Source organism: Manis javanica, chromosome 1 (assembly GCF_040802235.1).
Source record: "Manis javanica isolate MJ-LG chromosome 1, MJ_LKY, whole genome shotgun sequence".
In the NCBI taxonomy this organism is placed as follows: Eukaryota; Metazoa; Chordata; class Mammalia; order Pholidota; family Manidae; genus Manis; species Manis javanica.
This window is the reverse complement of record NC_133156.1, coordinates 187,735,481-187,749,605: the sequence shown is the minus strand read 5'-3', so window position 1 is coordinate 187,749,605 and position 14,125 is coordinate 187,735,481. Positions and strand designations below refer to the sequence as shown.

At 46.8% G+C, this 14,125-nt stretch overlaps 1 protein-coding gene across 6 annotated transcripts in view; it reads right to left on the bottom strand.

Moving 5' to 3' along the window:
- The window catches only part of SPRED2 (sprouty related EVH1 domain containing 2), a 105,453-nt gene extending 92,471 nt beyond the window's left edge, over positions 1 to 12,982 (bottom strand). The window contains exons 1-4 of one of the 6 annotated variants that reach the window (XM_073212281.1): positions 12,441 to 12,982; positions 11,458 to 11,636; positions 11,194 to 11,376; positions 9,189 to 9,862 (exon numbers count right to left, since the gene is read on the bottom strand). In XM_073212281.1, the coding sequence (XP_073068382.1) occupies positions 9,189 to 9,214 (26 nt within the window). In that variant the 5' untranslated portion in view covers positions 9,215 to 9,862; positions 11,194 to 11,376; positions 11,458 to 11,636; positions 12,441 to 12,982. Of the gene's footprint in view, positions 1 to 9,188; positions 9,944 to 11,193; positions 11,377 to 11,457; positions 11,637 to 12,440 lie in introns of those variants that run through there. The other 5 variants (XM_073212282.1, XM_017652489.3, XM_017652490.3 and 2 more) reach the window with 5 other exon arrangements.
- Between the last annotated feature and the right edge of the window lie 1,143 nt (positions 12,983 to 14,125).

Sequence of the window (14,125 nt, the reverse complement as noted above, 5' to 3'; positions counted from 1 at the left end):
GTGGCTAGTGCTCTTCCCAAGAGATATCAGAGAGCAGCTCTTTGTATCAGTACAGTAAAGGCCACTTCAATAAACAGGGCTGAACAGGAACAAACATGCAAGGAAGAAAGGTCACCTCGGTTTTGGGGTGTTTACAAGATTCTAAGTGAGTTCTAACTGTGTCTCTCAGCAGTAATATATATTAAGCTGTACACACAAATTTTTTATATAAGAAAATGGAGGTTCTTCATAATGCTCTACAGACATGAAATTTGAAGTCAAAGGACCTGGATTAAAATTAACAAATCCAGGGGGGATGGGCCAAATACGTGAAAGGGATAAAGAGGGACAAACTTCCAATTATAAATTAGTCACAGATATGAAATGTACAGCATAGGGAATATAGTCAACATATATAGTAACGACTTCATATAGTGACATATGGTTACTAATTTATGGTGCGCATTTAGTAATGTGTATTAATTATGAAATTACTATGTTGTACACCTGAAACCAATATAGTATCATATATCAACAATACTTCAATTAAAAAAAAATCCTGCTCTGTTTCCTTAGACAAGATACCTAACCTCTTCGAATCTTTTCCTTGCCTGAAGCTTGTGAACATGATTGTCAGACATATTCCATCCACATGTGGAGTGTGCAAGTGCATGTACACACAACACACACACACTCACCCTAAAAATAACTTGCAGAACTTGTTAAGGGATTCTGGAAAGAGTATGCAGCTCTGTACATGCTCTGGATGAAGGGATATCCCCCACACCAAGTCTGAGTACCCCAATTCTTGCAGTTCTAGGAGGGACCCTGCAGAAGGAGGGGAAGGAAAAGGAAAACAACTCTGGCAGTCATTCAGTTAGTCCATCATCAAGATGATACTGTCCTCACACCTTAAGGCGTATCAAAGAGCCCAGCACCCTAGAATGACAGCTCCCTGTGGGCAGACACTCCCTCTGAGTGGCTCTGGTACTGTCCGGCTGATGAAGTGTCTTGATACAACAGGTGCAGTAAAAGTGAATGGCACTCAACAGCTAGTCAATCACCCCCTTTTCTTGAGCATCAACCCCAGTTATTTATTTTATAAAATTATTTACACATGCTTTGCAATTAGGATCTAACTATGTTCTAAATCAAGTTCTTTAGATTCAAAATCTACCACATTCCAAATAGATACCTGTAATCTCATCCCTTCTAGTTTTCCTTGCCATAAAAGACATCTAAGAATGGGTAGGTAGTAAGGGCCTCAAAGCTGGTTTCTAAATAGCAGACTCCTGATTTGTTCCCACACAAATTAATGAGAAGGCAACCATTTCACCTTCAGGGCTAGAAGTAATGTTGGGCACATGCAAACCACCCTGGCAGAGGAGACCTGTTTAGGAATTGGAGCCTGAGAAAAATCACAGATCTGATTTAACTTATTAAGAAAAGGAGAGAAATTCAATTACTATATTAACACTATATTCACACTCATGCATCTTTGAAAGGTCTATAGAAATGAGTAAAATTATTGGGATACTGATGATTAGATTAAACTGGTGGTCCAGCATTCACTTTATTCCTTGGCTGGATATATAAAATGCAAACACAACCTGGCATGCAAATAGGCAAAGAAGTCATAAGCCAACTTACTCCTAAGAGAACCCTCAACCCCACCCATCCCCTCTAAGCCTACTGGTTCTTATTTTAGAAACAATTTGAACACTGCTGGCAATATGTTTTCTAGACCCCAGATAGGGATGGCAAGAAAGCCAAGGATGCTACTACAGCTAAGTACACTGACAGCGAGAGAGAAGACAAACTACTAGAGTAACACAAATTCTCAAAAAGCACAGCCAACTAGAATCATTGCACAAAGGGGCCAATAGTCAGGTGGGCATTACTGATATCATATCATAGTGCCAAATCTAAGTGCTATCCTAGAGGGGCCTGCCCACCAGGAGAGCACCGGAAAGCCAAACAAAGAGCAGAACCGGACTTCAAGGCTCTAATTCTCCTCCTACAAATCCCTTTGAGCAACTCTCCTAGGCATAAAGTGAGAATCTCATTTCTTGCCTGGAAAGGCCTTGTAAACTCTGAAAACAAATGATACCTTGTTCTATGACGTGAGACCTACCAGAGGTGGATGAGTTCTACTGAATTCCCCCTTTATCAGGTGCTGTGCTGGAACCCTTTGCCTTCCCTATCCCACTTCTACTTTTTAATGTCCTATGACATACATAGTAGCAGAATGAACTTAGTTCATATTAATCCAGGGCTCATGGCATAGCACACGTGCCAGGGTCCCTTATCCAGTAGAGGGCGGAAGCAGAATGTGACCTGCACTACTATTATGCAGCCTGCCCCTCTTGGTAGTTTTCTTAAAAGCAACCTCAATATCCTTTTGAATGTAGGTACAACATGAACAATCGCTTAAATGTTCATATACGGTAAAATTATTTTTCAATTGATATTTACTTAAACTAATCAATGCACATTGGTAGAAAGCCTACCATGGACTCAGCACTCTGCCAAGCTATGCGTAGAGGGGTTAATAAGCTATCCTTCCCACACCGAAAAGGGCAGATAGGCCAAGCTTCTCTGTGCATTCGCAGGGTGGGATGCAAACACAAAATAAACAGCGCTTATCTGAAAAATCAATAGTGGAGGCAAGAGCCAAGGCAATGCAGTGAGAAGAAGAAACACAAGGAATAAATAATGAACATGAAAAGACAATGATGTCATTACGAGATGAACTAGGAAAGAGAATCAAAAAACTTACGCTGATAATTAATCTTTAAGCATTTACAAATGGACTACAGGGAATATATCTAAGAATGAAAAAAAAAAAAAGATTTGAAAAATCATTATTTTAGTACATAGAGGAGCCAAAGCCATATGTTTTAGAAGCTGCCTTGCATTGTTCTAATTATCTTTACTCACAAGTGCTAATTGCTAGGGTGAAGTCAAAAGCCATTTCTTTACCTCTGCGTGCTACGTGCAAGTAAACATAAAAATTTTGTTTTTAAATAAATATTCAGCTACCCTTTGAGAGTAGTGTAAAAAAGGTTAAGTACACTATCATGTGCACAATATGCCACATTCAAACATACTGTTGACAAATTACCTGAGAAATGAGCAATTATAAAACAATTGTTCCATACTTCAGCCAACTCTTGTGCCAGTTAACATCAACTATTTTACTAAGATCCCGGCCTGACTTCCTTTCTATGACATGAAACACATGTGTGGTAACAATCCTTTATGCCTACCTGGCAAGCATTACAGAAAATGCGTTTTGCTCCACAGAGTACTGAGTGCACCAGTGCAAAATATTCCTTCTATTCCAGCAACTAACAGCACTAGAAAATGCCTTTTAAAATCATCAACATTCTAGCCTTACATATTGATTAAAAAGGAAACACTGATAAGACTAGTTATGAAGTTTGTCAATATGACTGGGTCTTTTTAAAAAAAAAGCCCAATTTCCTTAAGAAAATACAAACCAAAACAAACAACCATATACACCAAAACTTCCTGCTCTGCCTCTATTATCATCTTGCTCAGTTTCTGAGGATTTTGCTGTTAGACCGTGTATCTGTGTTTGGCCAGTAACACAGGAACTATGCCAGTATTGGAGTTCATCAGCACAGCTGTCTCCAACTTCAAGTGTTAAGACTTCATCAGAACCCTGCAGCTACTGCAAACTGTTAATACTGTGATTTCTGCAGAAATTCTCCTGCAGAGGAAGAAGCACAGGCCTTGGCTTATGGCACTCAAGATCTGCTTCCCAGTTCCCAAGAGTGACTGGAATCAAAATAGTTTTGAGTTGTCAGTCCCAGATCACCACCACCAGATAATTCTGCACCCAATTTCCACAAAACACACAAAGGGATTATGTGCACATGAAACTTCTCAGAAGGAGACTATACACACCCTCCCAAATACAATAATTATAAATACTGCATTAGTTGGCAGTGATGAAACAATTTAAATTAATTGAATCCATTTTTTAATTCAATAGACATTTATGAAACAACCACAATGTGGCCAAAGGTCACACAACTAGAAATTGGGCCAAGAACTAGAAAACTGAACAATTGAGAGGTAATCTTGAATCCAAAAAGTTCATATTCTGGGTCTCTAGCTGGGCATAACCCCAATTCTAAATGGTGGTAACTGCCACACAGTGTGGGGTCCTCGATTTTGACTTGGAGAGTGTGTGTGTTGGGGGGGGAACCTAGTTGGACCTCAGAAAAGGCTCAGCGGAATGAGCAAATTTTCACTTGCTGGAGAAAGGAAGAAAAGACTTTCAGAATAAAGAGGAAAGCAAGCAGACAAGTTTCCTTTAAAGTAATTTTAGATAGTTTAGAATAGCTCTCGTTTGTACTGATTCATGTTTTATGTATTTCATTGGTTAAAGAAAGTGGGAAGCAGAGGGCATCAGTTATACAGAAAGGAGGTAGCACTTGCTAATATCCCTGTGGAAACAAACCCAGCAGATACAGGGTTAGGCCAGGTGCCATCAACAACTAGAACTCAGGCCCTGAAAGAAGCACTTAACTTTACTACTTTATGCCAAGGACAGTGACTTCATACAACCAAGATGCCCAGCTTACAAGCTTGTTAAGGTCTTTCCAAGTGCTTTGTTTGCTTTCAAGATTTTCTGATGAATGGACCAAGATCCCAATTCTGCTTAGTCAACTTCATGTTTTTAACACTTAAGGATTCTATTCACATACAAGAGAAATACATACCCTTTTGAACATGAATGCAAAGAATATGAATCAATACTTGTTGCATGGGTCTAATTTCCACAGCTGTTATTTCACTGAATGTAGAGCTAACACTCCAGTAATAACCAATGCTGAATTCACACTTCTATTATCTTAAGGTGTATCACAGAATTCTCAAGCCCAGGTTTATTTTAATTCACTGTAATTCAGTATGTGCTTCATAGCAGTTTCAGGGAAGATAAGGGAAGTGGAAAAAACTACAGCAATGATAGATTGTCACCAGTTCAGAAGAATTAGGGACAGAATGAGTGGCAGAAACACTGTGAGCTCTGAAGTCAGAATGACTAAGGCTGGCCACCTCTCTCCTGCTCCCCATCAGAGACACAACAGAACAGTTGAAAACACTGTTCCTTCCTAAACCAGGCAGCTGGGGTGCTCAAATCCTAGCACCTTCAGCTACTGATGACTGTGGGCAATTTACTCAACCCCTCTGGGCCTCACTTTCCCCATCTGTAAGTTGGGGAGACAATACCATCTAACGGATAGGATTATTGAAAAGACCAAAGAAAAAAAACTAGTACAGAATATGTTTGTTGCTTTGGAAAATAACTTTACTTAGGCTTCCTTATCAGTTAAAAGGGGTAACACTTCTTTGTGGGGTTATTTGAAAATCAAAAAGCTATGAGAAAGCAATCTCAATGCCCTGCAAAGAACAACACTACACACCTGTTTTCTGCTTGGTGCTGGACTGTTTTACATATACTATCTCATTTAATTCTCATAGCAACTCCATGAAATTTTTGCCTATTTTATTCACTCAGATAAAACTTGAGTTTTTCTGAGTACACAAGTAACTTGCCTTAGATCAGAAAGTGAGCAAATGACTAAACCTTGAGCTTTAAATATATGCTCAATGTATTCACCCAGGATATTTGGCTCCTGGCTGAAATAACCAGTTTTAGACATCAGGGAATTATTCTTAATTTTGCACAATGTGATGATAGTATTGTGGTTTCATGGAAGAGTATTTCTTATCTTTCAGGAATAAACTCCTGTATTTAGATGTAAGAGTTCTGATGTCTAATTTCTTTGAAAGGTTTTGGCAAAAACAAAAAAACAAAACAAACCAAAAGCCTTTTTTAAAAATGGGCTACCTCTCAATATCAGAAAAAATATGACTCAAGGTGACACTACAAATCCATTCTCAGCAAAATGTGTGTTGCAGAGGAGTTCACGAGAACACGTTATAAAGCTGAATGACAGCCCCTTGTCTTCTGAGTTTATAGCTCACTTAAGGATTTCTTCATTTCGTCTGTGAATTTCCAACCATCAAGTCATAAACAGATGCTTTAAAGATGCTGAAAAAATATACAGAATTAAAAAAAAATCATCCACTTCTTTGTGCAAAAGAACACTTTCAAGTTTGCTGATGTTCTTTACTTTTTAATTTTTATTTTTAAAAATCCATAGAATTGTAAAGCTTAACATACATTTTCATCTGGAGCAGGATCACAGGAAAGGCGGTGGTGTATTTTCTACATGAAAGCTATGTTTTTAGGACCACTGGCAAAAGGGCCAGACAAGCTCCTGAATTACCATATATTTATTAGAGATGTTTTAAATTGACATGGAAAACAGCATTAAAAGGCAAAACATTTATTATTTTCTAAATTAAGCATGATTTTACCAGTTGCAAGATTGACTTACTGTACTCTGATGCTACATGTAACATATTTAAATATTTGTGTAATTTAATACAAATCCTAAATATTTGTGGGCTGTCAAGAAAACCTATTTTACCTATGGCACAAATACATCTCCCCTAGGTCTCCAATACAATGTCACTAATTCTCTTAGAGTGCCTACTTTGAAAAGGTATCTGAGGGACCTCAAACATAAAGCCATTAGAAGAGAAAAGAGATCAAAATTCATATAGAGAAGGGGTAAATAAATCTAGCAAAAACCTAGGCTAATACGGCTACCATAAGCCAGTAGTCTGAGCTTCCAGACAGTGGTAGCAAAAAAAAACAAACAAAAAAGCCATCCCAGTAACCTTCCTAACTCAGAGATAAACCTTCTTCCTGGCACTAACATTTAAAGAGTTTTTCAGATGGGTTATTACCTAAAAACGTTGAACAATATAATGGACAGGGTCCACAAATGGCAGTTTACAGCCCATGTAGTCTGTTTTTTTGCCAGGCATTTCATGTCTCATGCCAAGGTCATTACATTAAAAGTAATCCCCAGAAGACCATTTCTGCAGTGGGCGAAGGTGCCAGTTTTCTGATTCTCTCACTGAAACCAGAACCTGTCCTCAAATATCCATTGTCTCAAATGGGCCTCTGACAGCAGAGAGGGCAGCCAGTTCCATGCTTAACTGAACTGCTCTGAAAGCCTGAAATAAAGGTATTTATTTCTTGCTGGTGATCCCACCGGAAATCCCTTTGCTTTGGATACCAGATGCGGTAGGATGCAAAGCTGACATGCTGCCCTGAAAAGGGAGGCCAGGCCAGTATTCCCAAGGGATGGAGCCAAGCAACCCAATGTGGACCTGTAGAATAAATCTCCTGAATCCCAAAGCATGGCAACCATCCCTCCTGGCCACTACTGCTATTCGTGTATGCAAAGGCAAACGGGGACCCATAAAAATACCTAAAACTAGTCAAGTTTGAAAGGGGGCAAGGCCCAGCAGCATTTGCCTTCCTCTCCGTATTTAAGCCCTACAAACACAATTTGTTTGCATTTTACCATTTAGATACAGTACACAAAGGAAAAGCAAGATGCCTGATACAGAAAAAACAGTAGATATGGTATGACTGCTGCGACATACACACAAGGAAGGATCCTCTCTAGCTGTAGGTGTCCAGCAGGCTAGGGGTTTCTGCTGTCAAAGCTCCCTGGGGGACCCACTGTAAGGAAATTCCCTTTCCCAAACAACACTCTCAAACCCCCTCTTGCCTGGCCTGGCAACAGCAGACGCCAAAGGATAAAGGGGCATTTTTTTTTAAGTGAGTGGATTCTTAGAGTAGTGCACGGCAATTCTGTCACCTGCTGCACCTCCCGTCTCCCAGCCCTGAGTCACTTCACCTCTCTGCATAGAGCCTCAGTGCTCGCGGAGGCAAGACCCAAGGCCTCGAGAGCCGGCTGCTCACAGCCTCCCAAGCCCCCACAGACACGCGCGGGGCCTTTCTCCCGGGCTCGTCCCCGCGGCTACACACTGGCCCTTAGCGCCCCACCCCCGCCGCCGCTACCTTGGCTAATGGCAGCTCTGAATGAAAGGAGCCAAGGCAGGCTCCGGATTTATGAATGTGCAGGGGAGGAGGGAAGGGATATCATGTGACAATAAAGGAGAGCGTCTTATTCACAAAAAAAAAAAAAAAAAAAAAAAAAAAAGTGGCTGCACAGACACTGAGCAGCGGCGTCGGTCGTGCGGTGATCGCTCGAACCCGAAGCCCACGACCTGAGGCGCCGGTGTCTGAAGCCCTGCTTCCCTTGCACCCACGATAGGACACGCCTCGGGCGTGGGTGGAAGAAAGCCGAATTGGACTCGACGGCCGCGAGGCAGGAACCTCACCTAGGCCCGGGACTGGAAAAGGGCACCGGTCCGCGGAGGACCGGCTGGTCTGCCTGCAGCCCCTCCAGTGGAGCGCCCGAGCATTGTTCCCCTGGAGCCCGCGGGCCAGGCTCGCGGGCCTGTGCACGCGCGCGCGCGCGCACACGCACACACTGGCCCGCAGAGCACTGCCCCGCACACTCCTGCCCGTCCCAGCCCACGACTCAGATCCACCCGCCGAGCTGCCCCGACCCCGCGGGGCGCCCGTCTCGGGCCCACAAGCGCGTGCACACACTCTCACAAACACCGCTGGACCCCTCGGGAGGCTGCAGCACGCTGACCCGCGCAAGAACCCGGGCGCGCGCAGCCCCTTCTCAGGCTGCTCTGGTCCTCGCCTAGCTCCGCCGTATTTTTTATGAATGAAAATGTGGTATGCAAATGAGAGCGATTCAAGAAAACGAAATGGCGGAGCTTGGGCTCCAGTGGGCTCCTGAAGGGACTGCAGGGCGAGCGGCGGGGTAGGAGAGTCAGAGAGTCACCACGGTGACACCCACCGACCCCAGGAAGCCGGAGCGGGGCTGTCAGGTCTTCGGCTCCGGCCGCTGAGGATTTCGGGGTGGGGGTAAAGAGGGAGTGTTTGAGTCCCCGGAGAGGGACCCGGGACCGCCCCGAGGTCACCCGCGCGCCCTTGGACCCCGCAGTGGCCATCAGCCCAATGACCCAAGGCGTGCCGCCGCCGGCCCGCAAGTTTTTGCCCCCTCCTCACTTCCACAAGGGGGAAAACCTCGCATCCCAACCCCACAGGCCAGCGAGCCGCTGCACAAGCCAAGTTCACCCGCGGAGCGTCTCCGCCTGCGTCCTCAGCCTCGGCCACCACGCTGTCCCCGCGGGACACCCTCGGCCCACCCCGCGGCCAAACTTACTCGTCTGGGTGTGTTTCTTCGGTCATTTTCCTGTTCACCTAGACGCCTGTCCCGCGGCGGGCAGCTTTGCTCCCTTCATCTTCCTGTCCGCTTACCCCCCTTCTTCACATCTCCGGAGATCGCCTCATTTGGCTGGGATGGGGGGGGGCGGCAGCTACAGATAAAAGGGGCGCCGCAGAAGGCTGAAGGGGAAGCAGGGCGACCGGAGCGCAGGGTGAGGTTTGGGGGAAGGGGTGCAAAGGCACACTGCGGGGCAGTGAGCGCCGCAGCGCCGAGGGACTAGGCGGGCAGGGGCTCCGGGGGCTCAGGAGCGGGCGGAGGGGGGAGAGATTTGGGCCGGAGACGGCGGTGAGGGAGAGAGGAGAAAAACAAGCGCGCCGTGGAGCGGCGGGGACAGAGAGGAGGCGGAGGAGGAGAGGGCCGGCCGCGCTTCGGGGCTCGGTCCCAGGTCGCCCCCCGGGGGGCCGGGCCAATCAGGGTTCCCGGGAGCGGTCGGCGGCCGGGGGAGGTGCGCCTGGGAGGCGGTGCAGGGCGCCCCGTCCGAGCCCCATCTCTCTACTCCACCGATTTACTCCATATTGGATTCTCACGGCCGCCAACAGGAGGAGGAAGTAGGGCGGAAGCGATGACGTCTTCTCAGCGGCTAGAGGTGGTGGAGTGCAAAAAGCTTCCTACTTGAGACCGAAAAAAAGGTGGGGGGGGGGTGGAGAAAAAAAAAACTTTGTCCCTCTTACTGAGCATGCCCGGCTTCCTTCTCCCCGCAGCCCCTCCCCCGCGTTGCCCCCCGCTTCCACTCCCGGAGGAGCCTCGGAGCCGGGTTGTTTGCGCGGCGTCTGTCTGGCTCCAGATCCTTGCCGTCAGCGCTCCGGGTTTTAAGATCCCCCATAGAGGGAGCAGGCGGGAGCCGGGAGCCGGGCACTTGCACACATCTGGCTCAGGTTTGGTTCCCTGCCTTTACCAAACCCCTGGATTAAAAATGGTGGGGGGGGGGCGGATAAGGGACGGAGACGGACAATTTAGGGAAGAGCCGGAGGTGTGTCGGGCGCAGAGGACCAAGTGCCACACAATGTGGGATGGGAAAATGGGGGCGGCACAGGTGCCTTTGCCAAGATTCTGAATGGCAGAGGCTTTTCAGTTTCATGTGAATCTTGGGATCTTTTTTGCCTTGGTTGGTGAATAGACATTTTTAAGGAATCATTTGTACACAAAAAATAAAAGCCAAGTCCAACACAGCCCAGAAACGTTTGCATTTCTGTATAAATACTGAGCTTTCCCGAGTTAAAAGTTAATGCCCAAATGTGTTTTTACAATTACTCATACTGGTGGAGGACGGCCCTTGTCCCAGGCCCTTGAAGGTCGTCAGTTCCTCGGCCAGAGTTTGCAAGCCCTGTGGACTCTGGCACAGCGCGATGGTAAGAGAGCTCCCCCAGTCCAGCTCCCCCCTACCTTTTGTTTTTATTTCTCCTGCCTTGGCCTGGGACCACCACCTGGGTGGGCGCATGCGCTCCAAGCAGCACTGTCTGGGCATTGGGCAGTGCTGGCTTCCTGGGCAAAAACCCTGCACGGTTGGGCTCGGGTCGTTGCTTACTTTGATGCTCTGCTGTTGCAGTCTTGATATTCTTTATAGTGTCAGAACAAGGGACTCCACATTTTAACTTTACCCTAGGTCTCATGAATTACGTAGCCATTGGATATTTCCTTCTGGAGATTTTCTAAGGAGCAAGAGATAATAGTCCCTGCCCCTTCCTCCTCTCCAAGCACAAGAGACTTTTCTGCCCTACACAGAGATTTTAGGTAAATAGAAACCATTGAACAAATAAAGAGAAGATTAAATATATGCCTCAAATGCAGGATATCTAAAGGTCATATGTATGCGTTTGAAGAACTGAAGTGCTCCAAATATAGTAAGAGTTTCACCTGGAGTCAGGGGAAACTAGTGGTTTACTCTAGGCTTTGTGCTTATCACAACAATGATCTTTGTGGATGTGGATTGGGGTTCACCTACCTTTGATGCTGAGTGCTGGTGTGGTGGTGAAAAGGGGACTAGACAGATGAGAACACCTAGGTTCTGGTTTCCTCCTAGCAGCTCTGAGACCCTGACTGAGACTTTTAGCAATTCTTCAATTTCTTTAAAAAACAGGGATAACAAGGCCAAGATTGTTTTTCTGTTTTTGAGGTCGTTGAGAGTCTAGGAGAAAACATTGTCCAAAAGTAATATCTCATTGTTCTCTGTATCCCCATAAGGCTAAGGCATCTACCTACTTCTCACCTTTGGCTGCTGTTGCTTTTCTTCTGAAAGTGCTAAAAGAGATCCCACTCAGTCATTGCCAGACTTCCAGGAACAGAGACTTTGTCCATGTCAAAATTATCCATGCAATGGGCATCTCTGCTATGTCCTTCAATTTCAAAGTGCCCAAATAGCAAGGTGGCAGGTGAGGTGATTAACTTCTGCAGGTAGACAAGCTAAATCAGTGTCATCACCACTTACTATGGGCTCTCCACTGATAGCAGTGCATGACTGGCCCAGCACAAGGACCAGGCAGCCAGAAAAACAAAGGAACACATTCTAAAGTCCAGGAGTCACCAGGTCCCCACTTGGATGTCTTGGTGCCAGACTCCAGCAGGTCCTTAGATTCTTTGAACCTTGTATTCAGTGTCTGTAGTGCCAGAATACCCACAATATAGGGCTGCTGGGAAGATTAAATGACTATACACTGAAGGTATTGCATTAAGCACATTGCAAGTTAAGAGATTAATGGCAACTCTTTCTTCTCTTTAGCCAGTTGGATTACCAGATGCTCCCTACTCTGCTCCCGGTCCTTCACAGCCCTCTTAATAAAATCTTCCAGTTGTCTTCTGCTTTTTTCATCATCCAAAAGGGGCCTTTTTATGGAAATGTTCCTAGGAAACCACCTCTTGATCTTCCCCCATCAATTACTAGTTGTGGCTTCTGTAGCTCCACAGAATAAACAGCGATATTGGGAGAGTAACTCAGATGTTTACTGATGAGCATCAACGTGTTATCAAAGTCTGCCAAATTGTTACCAGAATAGGGAGTTACACGGATTCAGGGCTTTAATGACATTGCTGAAAGATACCCCCATTCCTGTCTCTCTCCCACAACCAGCAAAACGGGGCAGTCAGCTCTGAACTATCAAATCAAGAGTGTCGACTGAGAGCGAGAGCTTCACAAGTAATTTGGACTTGCTCACACTGAAACCCAGCGGATCTCGCTGCAGGGATCCCACTTACCAGCCTCTCAATTCCGAGTCCCAGGCAGGGAGCACCCCCACTCGGTTCTTCCCGCCGGCCGCCCGGAAAGCCCGGAGCGCGGAACTGGAGCGACCCTCGGCTGCCGCGGGACGGGCATGCTCAGTAGACCCGCAGATCCTATTTCACTCGGAAGCTGGCGGCGGCCCCCGCCCCCTCCCGCCCAACATGGGCGCGGAGAGAAGCCGACATTTTATCCTTCTCAGCAATCTGCTCTCTCTTTCTTGTCTTTCGCCCCTTCTCTGCGTCCTCCCACTCCTTATCGGTCGGGGTCCGGTAGGGCCGGGAGTGTAGATCTCCCTGGGGAGCGGGGGTTGAAGGGGAGGATCCGATCAACCACTCACCTCCCAACGCTTGGGCGCGCGCGGGGAAAGGGGTCATTTGGGGAAGACTCCACTGTGCTCTAAGGTTTGGGCCACCGGGCCGCGGCCCGACCCGCAGAAGTCCCCTACTGCCGCAAGGCCCCCACTACCCACTCCGCGAGGCGCGCGCAACTGTGCCCCTGCCTGTCCTCACCTCACCCCTATTTCTGCCCCTTCGGTATTTCTCAATGACCGGCGCTGGGAGGACACTTCCGACGGGGGAGGGAGCGGGTGTCATTAGCGCTGGGTTTATCAGTTCCTTCCGGTCTGCCCAGAGCCCAGCCCTGCGGCTGCTGGGCCGCGCCTCGGGCGCCGGGTGCCTTTATTATGTTTAAGTAAGCGGTGGTGTGTGCCAGTGTGTGCCAAGTGAGTTTGTAGCCCAGCTGTCTCCCCCAAGACCCGCTGGCAGAAATAGAAACCGAAGCTCTCCCGTAGTGAAGGGGATGATGCAAACTTAGAAACTGACCCGACGCCCGGGAATAGTGCCACACACACACCCCACCCCCACCCCCTGCGCGTAGGGTCCCTGTCGGGGCTTGAATGGCTGGAGCCAGATTGCATAATCTGCACGGTATAAATAGCCGGCGGGCGGGTGGCTGAAACTCTCGCTAGCACCGATAGCGTGCAATGCTTCCTTCCCGATGCCGTGCACTCCCGGGTCATTTTCTTTTTCAGCTGCAATGCTGGGATTTTAAGTTGCAGAGAGGAAAGTGGTGTCCCTGCCTCCCTCCTCCTTTGAATTCATGTATTATTAATGAAATTCCAACCTCGCTGCTTTCTGAGGTGCTTCAGGTAGGAGAGGCTCAATGTAAATGCACCTGTCCACCAAAATTTGTGTGTATGTGCGCCTGGGGGTAGGGAGAGAAAGCAGGCAATGATTGACAGCTGGGAAACCTTGTCGAGAAAATGTAACCGCTTAGGGTTTGCCTCTGGAGTTTCAGTATACAACTCAACAAGCCTCAGCCCATTTTGGAGTGAATTATGCAAAGGATCTTTCGACTGTGGCTGCTCCCGCTGCCACTGTAGGCTACCGCCTCTGCAGAAGTGCTGTTTCAGAGGCGCTGGTTCCCTTTCCCCTCTGTGGCAGCAAACGTGCCCAACTCTAAGAGCCCTGGGGACTTTTGAGGTTGGGGAGAAAGCTAGTGCAACGAACCAGTTTAACCATTACGTAGTTCTAGAACTCAATTTAGAAGGCTCAGCTGTGTCCAAAGCTGAGGAAGTAGAAGAATGTGTTCTTTTCAACAAATATTTCACAAATATATGGTCATTTTTAAAATGAAAGTATACAGAGGGTCCACCCCCCCT